This window comes from Arvicanthis niloticus, chromosome 26 (genome assembly GCF_011762505.2).
Source record: "Arvicanthis niloticus isolate mArvNil1 chromosome 26, mArvNil1.pat.X, whole genome shotgun sequence".
Lineage (NCBI taxonomy): Eukaryota > Metazoa > Chordata > Mammalia > Rodentia > Muridae > Arvicanthis > Arvicanthis niloticus.
Genome location: NC_133434.1, coordinates 37,168,589 through 37,179,009, shown reverse-complemented (window position 1 = coordinate 37,179,009; position 10,421 = coordinate 37,168,589). Strand labels below are relative to the sequence as shown.

Here is a 10,421-nt window from a genome sequence, read left to right as displayed (position 1 = left end):
AAATATTTCTAAAGATGGTGGTGACACAGTCTGTACTTTTCTAACAGTGTCACTAGACACAGGAAAAGCTTCCATCTTTATTAAAATTTATAGTCGATTTATAAAATAAAACTAAGAAAAAGGAAGTTATGCAGTGAATGCAAATGACTAGAAGTAGTTTTTTTGGTTTTTTGGTTTTTTTAAACCAAGAATAGATTTAAATGCTACTTGCACATGGTGGATTTTGGGAGACCTCCAGGCAACATTAGGAATTAGAAAGTGACTTTGTTTGCATGTCAACGAGAGTCTTCATGTTGAGTTAGATCTCAGGAGACACACTGTCCCAAGTAAGAGGCATTGCAATTTTATTTACTCGGACAATTTTAGGCTCATGGCAACTTTGGTGCTTGACTCTACTTTTCATTAGTTTTAACTTTAGGTGTTCTTCTTAAACCTGTTACATTCTCCTGAAAAGCCAGTTAGCCTCATCCCGGTCTCTGTCATTCAGAAATGCCGTGCCTTTTCCGTAGTTGTCGCTATGTCAGGAAAAGTCATCTTTGGCTATTCCACCGAGTATGCTAAATTAGAATTGTAAGCAGGGGTTTTGGCCAGTGTGTTCTCTGCCATAGATCCTTCAAATTCTGGAGTTTGAATCATGTATCTGAGCTAGTCTTAGTGCTTTGATTGTTAGGAAAATGAATTTAATTTTAATTTTTGTCATTTCTGACTTTAGTGTTTATAAAATCCAAATGCTCTCAGTCTGCTGTGATAATTAATCCCTTTAATCTATTATAAAGAATCAGTGGTCTGAGCTGCTGTGATAATTAATCCCTTTAATCTATTATAAAGAATAAAAGGTATACCACTTGGACATTTTTGGCCAATATGAGAAGCAGAAAAGGTTGGGTAATTAAAAAATTAACTGGAGAAAGTGGCTCATAATCCTGAAGAAAATTCAAAACTGCCAGTCATGCCCTTTATGGCAGCACCCAGGAGGCAAAGACAGGATATCACTCTAAGTTCAAGGCCCACCTGGGCTGTATACCAAGCCGTAGACACCTGGAGTCATACAAAGAAACACTTATCTTAAAATGAAACAGACCAAAATAAATTTGGCTTTTATTGTGCAGAAAAGGACAAACAGACAAAGCCTATGAAAGGAGCCACTTCCACGTACTTTGAGGAGCTATCGAAGTATCAGAAAGGACATCCTAACAGGATGCCAGAGAGAAAGCAACCTGAGCTTCCTCCTGGTTGAATACATCACCAATACAAGAATTGCCAGTCTAATAATATTAAAGAATAGTTTTGTTCTTCTATATTATAGGTGGCAATAAAATAACACAGCATGCTAGAGAACCTTAGCTGTGAGATCACGTTAATCAGCAGTATCTGTTTTCCTGAAAATTGGAGGAGAGAGTTTGAAAGAACAATGTATCCCAGGCAGGTATTGGAGCACATCTTTAATCACAGTCCTCAGAGGCAGAGGCAGAGGCAGGCAGATCTCTGCATTCAGTGCCAGCCTGGTCTACAGAGTGAGTTCCAGGACAGCCAGGGCTACACAGAGAAACCCTGTCTAAACACACACACACACACACACACACACGGGGAAGGAAAGAAAATGTGCTGAATTATATTTATACATGAGTTAGAAAATTGAACTAATGGGTCTAACACAGCAGTTGGCTGCTTAGAAAAGGTTATAGTCCCAGCTCTTGTCCATTTTATCTCTTACTTCGTATCCTTTGAAGTGATGGTATCCTTGATTCTTTGATACCCTTCAAAGTGATATGACTGAACTGGGTCATTTCTGGGTCATGTGTAGGTATTAAAATCAAATTAAAAATTCTAACTCACATATTAAATTTAAGAAATTAGTAAAATATCAGGTAAATACTTTTAAAAAGTATTTGGTCTTAACATAGTAACTTGATAAAGTCATTTAGCGCCATGTTAATTCTCATTAAATAAGTTGGACGGTTTAAGGACATTTGAAAAATGTCAACGTGTCAGGAAAATATCAACTGTGAAGGAAGGGAGAAACATTTGATCAGCTGCTGAGTCAATTATAAATTGAGAACTCTTTGTCTTATGTTTTTTATTGTTTAAAAATAATCTGGTTTTTGTTTGTTTTATAAGGTAAGATCTCATGTAGCTGAGGCTGGTCTTGAACTCGTGATACTCCTGTCTTCACCTCTGCAGTTTTGGGATTGCAGTTATGGGCCTCTGCACTTGGCTTACATTCTAGAAGAGAACTTGTAAAAACAACTTGCGTACTTTTTAATAATTTATCTCTTTCATAGGCCCCTACCCAGCTAGCTGGTACTAGTGACTAAGCTAGGTGTAATGGCACATAGCACTTGGGCGATAGAAGCAAGGAGGGTCAGGAGGTCAGGTCTCTGTGTATCCCGCCCCTCAATAGAACAAACAAAATGTTCTCCAATGTGTGGGTTAATGTTATTATGTGTATGCACATAATTAAATGATATTTTGGGGCTATTGATATGATCTAATCATTAAATTTATTTGAATTCCTTTTCTTACCGTTTATTAGGCACAGGCTTGGTAGTTAACAGGTGTGAGCATAAAATGTTGTATGTATTGGCTATTAACTGTTCTTGATCAATACTAGCTAGTACCAGTACTGCCAGCAACATTCCTTTTATATTTTTGAGTTTGCAGAACCTAACCTTTCCTCAAACCATAGACTCCCAGATCCCCTTACCTCATCTCACTGAGGAAATACCCTGCTTTTTTGCATCCATTCCCTTACTGACGAGCTCTAGTCACTCAGACATTTTCACAGACCCTCTGAGGAAGTGGTGTGGCTCTTTTTCATCTCTTTAAAAAATTGCTGCCCACTGTACCAGCCTCTGTGCCAAATCCTTTCATCATTTGGGTTCAAAAATGTTACAGAAACACAGATCCAGGCATGCAGTCACCTCACTCCCCTGCACCTGCCTGCACGGGACAATTTAAGAAGCAACACTATTTCATTTGAAAAAAAAGTATTACTTTTATTTATTGGGTGTGGGATGGGGCATGGCACAGTACGTGGTTGGAGGTCAGAGAACAACCTGAGGGAGTTGGCTCTTCCCTTCCATCATGTCTTATCTGCCGTGCGGCAAGGTCCTTTATCACTGAGGCATCACGCTAACCCCAGAAACTGTTTTATAGGCTGACTGTTATGTGAAACCAGCTCTGGAGGAAGTAGGTAGGGTCCTTAGTTAACTATTTTTGTTTCTGTTTTTAAACATTAAAGTGGATACATAAATAACAGTACTATGTAAGACCTCTGGTTCCCATTCTTCCTCTTACCCAGGGCTGTAGGGTAGACAGTTTGATAGGAAGACAGTTGTTGAGGTGGCTGGTGCTAGAATGAAGAGGGAATCTGGCAACTGAAGTCAAGAACAGCGCTTCAACCTGTGTGGGGTTGGTTTGGACCACTGTTCAGTGCTCTGTAAAGTCCAAGAAGAAACTGCATAATCAGTGCCCTACAACCTCCCTTCATTTCTGCCCCTTTGTAATCAATCATACTGTAAGATTCACAGGGAGGAAATATATTTTGTCATGTTTATATTCTGAGAACTAACTATTCTATATTAAAACAACAGAATTATAGTTATATAATTCTATAAATAGAGACATAAAACTTTACAAAGCACAAATAACATAACGAACTCCCATGTAGCCATCCATTGCACTGATCAGATGAACTCTTGTGTCTTCTTTCTCAGTAGGTGAGTGGCTAATAGAATGTGTGGGTGCTAAGGGGACCACCTGCAGCCATTGGTTCTTGACTGTTATTTACGGTACTAGTAATATTCAGAGACTCACAGAGTATAACTTTACCCTTTGTTCACTAAATGCGTCAACCTCCAGCCCTAGAGAATTACCTGTTAATTGTCCCTTCTGAATGACACTTCTGAGTAGCAAAAATATATCATTCTTGGTTAAACATTATACTAAATTGAAATAACTTTATGTGTATGTACGTGTGTTGTGCGGTGGACAAGGTGGTGGTGGTGGTGATGGTACTGGTGTCTGAACTTGGGAGTCTCACACATTTTAAATAAGTGTTCTGCTGCAGAACTAACATTTCTAGCCATTTAATTTGACAATCACATAAGTCTTGTGAACCGACAAGTTGGCATATTTTGAGTTGACTTAGTGTGAAGATGATGTATATACACCTCTGAAAGTCTGAAGAGCAAATTAAACTTAATGAATTCATTTCAGAAGTTATTTTAAAATTTATTTATATTTATTTGTTTGGAGTGTGTGTGTGTGTGTGTGTGTGTGTGTGTATGTGTGTGTGTGTGAGAATTAGAGAACAACTTGTACCTTACACCTTATGGGTCCTGGGCATTGAACTCAGGTCATCATCTTGCCAAACCAGTATATGATTTCTTGGCGTCTGTATTCTCTTCTAAGTTTCTGTGATGCTGGGAACTGAACCCAGGGCTTCATGCTCGGCCAGTGTTCTGTCACTGACTGAGCTCTGTGTGTGTTTTCTTAAAAAATAATCCTGCTGCCTTTTATGTTTTTTTAAATAAAATCTCCTAGCCTTGGCTACTCTTGAACTCACCACGTAGTCCAAGCTGCTTCAACTTGAAACTCTCCTGCCTGAGTCTCCTGAATAATGGGATTTCAAGAGTACATGGTACCATACCTGGCCTTCATTGTTTGTTTGTTTGTTTGTTTGTTTTGAGACAGGGTCTCCCATTGTAGCCCTGGCTGGCCTGGAACTCTTGGCAGTCCTCCTGCTTCAGCCTCCCAAGTGCTGGGATTATAGTTGTGAATCATGACTATCCTATTGTTTCCCCCGCCCCTTATATTTTAAACCCAGCTATGTCTGAAGATTTGGTTTAAAATGTCCTAAAGCGGACACATATGCTACAATCTATTGGTTAAAAGCTATTCACTGGATTTATGTAAATTGGGTAGGTTTTACACTTGCCCTTTGTGCCATTGGAGGGTAACATAAGCTGTAGTAGTTACATTTGAGTACACATCCTTGGAAAAACAGAAACCTAATACTGGGGTGAATGGGATTTTAAAATACTTAACATGAGTTAAGGAAATCCCATTTGTTACTTCAAAAATAACATTTTGCTTCATTTTTCAAACATCTATTGTGGTAATTTTCATTCTTCCAGCTGTTTAAAGTAACCATACCAAATGTAGGTTAGTACCATCTTAAACATAAAATGTATAGATTTTTCAGTGTGCAGCACGACAGTAGGCATTCTTGTAACGTTAGTGTGAGAAACCATTTTATTTTGTATAAGGTCCATCCTCTGCACAGTGAACAAATATATTACAAATCTGTGGTTTAAAAAAGTATTGCCATTTCACAGTCTCTCACACTATTGTACAATAACTGTGTTTTCGTCGACTTGTATACATATTAATTTACTGGATTGAAATTTTCATTTTGAAAAATAATTGAACAGATCCTTCCAAATCGTCTATAGAATGCACAGCGCACATGTTGAGGCTGACCGCAAACCTGTTTGTGATTGTTAGACAGAAGCTCCTAACAGTTGCTCTGCGTGACGGAAATGTCCTAGTGCTAACTCTTAGCTATGTGAAGGCTGCTGCTGTCACCATACTTAATCCCTTCTCTGTATTGCCTGACTGACTATGTTACCTGAAATGTGGCAGAGTGCTACACTTGGAGAGCTGTTAGAGCACTGCTCCCACTCTGTGTCTCTCTTCTTTCATGTGTGGGTAATAAAGGAGCCCGGAGAGGGCACGTGACTCAACAAGAGTGCCGCCAGCTTCTCTTGACTTGATGCTCTAGCCATCCCGCCTCTTGCTGGATGCTTTGTGCAGAGTGCAGTTGGCAAGAGAGAAGTGAGACTTGGAATTTGCATGATTGCAGTTTGCCAGGAAGCAGTTATTGTACATGCAGGATAAAGGAAGAAGGTAAAGCCTGGGAATGAGACACCATTTCTCCTTGCTGGTTGGACTTTGCCATGCTTCTTCATCTTTGCTTCACAAAGATAATAGAGCACGCGTGGCCCTGAAGTACTGAGGTGAGTCTCTTAACTATGTTTCTTTATACTTATGTTGGAGAAATATTAACTTAGGTCTACCAATCTAATGTTTCTATTTTGATAAGGCTTTTGGGAAAGTTGGCTATTGCCGATCCCCCGCTTCCATGCACGCATGCAGCATTCACGAATGTGTTCCTCTAATGCTAACACTGGCTTACGCCTCAAGTGAAATGAGCAAAGAGATTTGCTCATATATTTATTTTCTTTCTTTTTGCTGATTATTACTCAAACTAAGGCTATCATCCCCACTTCCCGTAGCAGTATCTAGCTTTACGGTCTTGGTCTTCTAGTCCGTCTTCTGTGAACCCTTTCTGGGTCATTTTTACTGGCTCTAGACTCATTCCTCTTAAGAACCTGGAATGGCACAGAGGTGACCATTAACTTCCAGGTTGCCCTTTCTGTTCTTAATTCTTGTGGAGAGGGCCTATAGGACTTGGGGATTGGCCATTCAGAATTGCCCAAGCCTTGTTTCTCCTGCTGTTACCTGTGCAGTGGAAGTCATGGACTTCTTTCTCTAAACAGGAGACTGAAAGCACCAACCAATGTGATACATATCTGCCCATCTCAGTCAGTGGGCTTTTATGGGGTTTTTTTGTTTTTGTTTTACATTTATTTCATTTAGTTGCATCAAAAGCATCATGGACGCTAAGCACCACAAGCTTGCCATGCCCGCCTTGTGTAACTTCTACAACTGCTAAGCACCACAAGCTTGCCATGCCCGCCTTGTGTAACGTCTACAACTTGAGGTTCCACACTACATCAGGCACTGTACTTGAAGAACCGCTCATAAACAAGTCAGGGAACTCTGACTAAGTAACTTGAGTGACCCAATTAGATGTTGGTGGGGAAACTTCATTCTTAGAAGAAGACTGTGCCACTTTCCGATGTGGTGATCTACCCCAGGCCCTTGCTCAGCAGGTTTCTCCCACTGAGCTACAGTCCTAGCCCTGTGACCACTTTCTTAAAACAGCATCCTAGCTCTTTGCTGCACACAGAGTGACTCGGGTGTCAGGTGAACCAGTGCAATGCAGCCAGGCTAGGACTGGGAAGGCTGGCATGGAAATCATTCTAGAGTGAATGCAACTGCTCCTCTTTTGAAACAATTACTTTTTCTCCCTTTCTGTTTGCCCGCTATCACTGATAGGGCAGAAGAAAGTGAACCTGTCTTTATTAAAGAACTAGGCTATATTTTAAACTCTGATTGTGGCTGTTAAAATTTGATGGGCCATACCTATATGAACACAGACTTTACGATTAATATTAGAACAGTTCATGTCAACATACCAGTTCCCTTAGATACTGAAACAGATGTTGAGGACAGCAACAGTCAATAGCAGGTATGCATTTCAGGCACTTTAAAGTGCCCCTGCCCTTCCCAATTTTCTTTTCTGCAGAACCTAAGCTACATGCTTCTTAAGCATTGTTTCAGAATATGAAATACGTATCTTTTAGCTGATGTTGATGAATAGTGGCATCTTAAATGTCCTGAAAATCATATCCAGGGCATTTAGTGCTGAAGGTCGGCAGGACTTGCCTTGTGAACAGACTTTCTTGAAGTTACCCCGGTCCCGTTTGGAAGTGCTTCTTTCAATCCAGGTGAAGGAACTAATCACACACAGCTCAAGGCAAATCTGTACTGATATTCAAGTCACGGATTGTCTTCTTTCAGAGTCAGAAAATAGTCAGCAAAGCACACTAAGAGACAAGCTTGTCCCTCTTACTGCTTGTCCTGGGAGGGCCCATGGGCAGGGCTCTGTCTTACTGGGAGGAGGTCATAGTGACCAGGAATATGGCTGTTCCTAGGTAGGTCGTATGGACTCTGGATGTAGCTGGAGGTATGACCTCGGCCTTCTTGGACCACACTGACTGTGGGCTCTAAGGAATACAGTGAAGAGTGAGTTCAGAGAACAGAGTAGCCTTGTTGCCTTGGTGGGAGGGAAGAAAGTTCTATTCAACTTGTTGGGGAGAACTGTGGGTGTATGTATACATCTGACAAATAAATGCAGGAGGATTTGGATGGAGGCTTGGTCAAGAGATGGAAAAACCTAAGAGTGTACTGTCAGAATCCCAGTCTCAGCTCAGCAACGAGAGGTTGAAGACAGGTGTGAGTCTTATGAGTGCATCTAGGATCGTAATTGAAACTGGGGGAGATGTAAGAAAGTGATTTAGAAACTTGTAAATGGCTGTTCTGATTGTTTTCCTTTTCAACTTTGGATTTGAATTAACAGTAGAGGTGTTGTGGTTCTCCACCCTCACTGCTTCTACTGCTTATCAGTTGTGACTTGTAAGCAGGGTGGCACAAGATTTTGGTTTCCTGCATTAGAGGGAAGGGCAGTCCTGGGACAGAGTTTCTCCTCAGGTTCCTTCAAATGCAGCCAAACAGAAGGGTGTGTTATGGAGATAGAGTGAGTGGAGGAGGGCTTTTTTTTTTTTTCACTTGAGATGCTGCACTGTTGCCCTGGTTTTGCTAAGTTATGTGAGACACCTACCAACTTCATATATATTTTTATTAGATGTCGACAAGGATGGCACATCTGTGTATGGAGCCGCCATGTGCACAGGTGACTTCATTTCTACATAACTGCTTTCTGGAAGCTTGCAGGTGAGGATGGGTGGGTCCTTAATTGTTGCGTAAGGGTTTTCACTGCTGTTCAAGGAGCAAGTACTAGAACTGCACACAGATTCTTTCATGTAATCTGCAAGGCAAGAAAAGTTTCTTAGGACAAGCAAGACATAGGATTCATTTAAATACCAGAAACAGACATCAGTCAACTTTGTGACAGAAGCTCTCCTGGGGAAGAAGGTCCCTTAGTGACTTGGAGTCACAGAGAAGCAGGAACTCCCTCCTTCAGTTGCTACTCTCCTTCCCATTGAGGGTGATGATCTGTCTGCGCACTCTAGGACTTGCCTGGGTAAAACAATAAATTAATCTGACAGTTGTGACCCTTAACTGTGGGGCACTGACAGGCAAGGTGTCTGGAAATAACCCTGAATGGCTGGCACTTGACAGTCAAGTGTGACCTAAGAGGCCTCTCACTTCTAAATGTCTGTGAAATTCTTAGGGAATCTTCTAGACAACCACCACAGTTTACACTGCAGGCTGCTGTTATCTAAGCTCCCTGCCCCAGCTCGGGATTCTACTGAAAATGTTAAAGAGTGAAAGTCATGTGACTCAGGGGGCACTGACTGTGCAGTTGGCTGAAGTAACTGTGATGTACGCCACCCTGACTGTCTGTCCTACCGCAGATCCAGTGAGGAGCATTTATTCTGAACGTAGGTAGCTCTTGTTGGAGCAGGCGCAGCTCCTTGGTTTTGTGTAGAAGTGCATTCAACTGTTTCCTTCAGGTTCAGAAGGCTGTGACACAGGTAGAGCAGTAACTAACTCCTCCCGCCTCAGTGCTAATGAAGAAATTGAAACTTCCAGTGGGGAAGTAAACTCCTCAGGATCCCACTGCCTTTCAGTAGCAAAGCCCTTGTCATCCCAGTTTAGCTAACAAGTTGGAAGAGAGGTTGGCTTCAGTCTGGTTGGTATAAGACTGACCTTTGTAGCACCTGACTCAGGAAAAATCATTCTTGCTAGATAACAAGCAGTCTCAGCCAGTTCTAGCTAGGACTGAAAGGTAGGTAAATAGGCTCTACTTCTGCTGGTAGAAGCCTACCCACATAGAAAAGGGCGGCCTGGGTCCTGCATTGTGACTTGCCTCAAGCCATTTATCTTAGTTTGCCTCTCAGTTCTTCCTTAGTGCAGGGGAGTGATGTAAGCCTGAGCACCTCCCAGTCAGTCCCAACATAGTTGATCCAAACTCGAGAGGCTCAGTGACTGCGTCCCTCGTGGAACTGAGGGACAGCTTACTTTGTGTCGCACTGGAATGAGCGGCCTTCATTCCAGTCAGATTATTTGAAACAGGTGCTGGGTGTGATTTGGGAGGCATCATTTAGGAGGCAAAACCAGCAAATCTCTTAGTTTAAGGCCATCTGGGATCACAGCCAGGATAGCCAGGGCTTTATTTATAGTGAGACTTTGTCTCAAACCAAAGAGAAAGAAACTTAGCACCTTTGGGGGCGGGGTAGGACGAGATTGCTATTACTGTTTAGAAATGAGGAAACCAAAGCTCCATTTATTAGTCTAGTGCTTAGGACTCAACCACTATCTTATCTGACAATCAAGATTTCCCCCTTAGGAGATCTAGTTACCCCAGTATAAGCGATTTACAGCTGCTTCAGTTCATCCTTCTTAACACCACCAAGGCCTGCTGAGAGGAAAGGCTAAGCTTCAAGCTGAATGACTGACTTAGAGTGGTGGGAAAGCCTTAGAGCCTCACCCAGCTGAATGACTGACTTAGAGTGCTGGGAAAGCCTTAGAGCCTCACCCAGCTGTGT

At 41.7% G+C, this 10,421-nt stretch overlaps 1 protein-coding gene across 12 annotated transcripts in view; it reads right to left on the bottom strand.

Moving 5' to 3' along the window:
• The window catches only part of Megf11 (multiple EGF like domains 11), a 335,104-nt gene that overhangs the window by 2,996 nt on the left and 321,687 nt on the right, over window positions 1-10,421 (bottom strand). For 4 of the 12 annotated variants that reach the window (XM_076925760.1, XM_076925763.1, XM_076925761.1 and 1 more), the window contains one exon: window positions 8,531-8,737. In XM_076925760.1, coding sequence (XP_076781875.1) covers window positions 8,531-8,737 — 207 coding nt within the window. Of the gene's footprint in view, window positions 1-6,259; window positions 7,917-8,513; window positions 8,738-10,421 lie in introns of those variants that run through there. The other 8 variants (XM_076925764.1, XM_076925766.1, XM_076925768.1 and 5 more) reach the window with 3 other exon arrangements.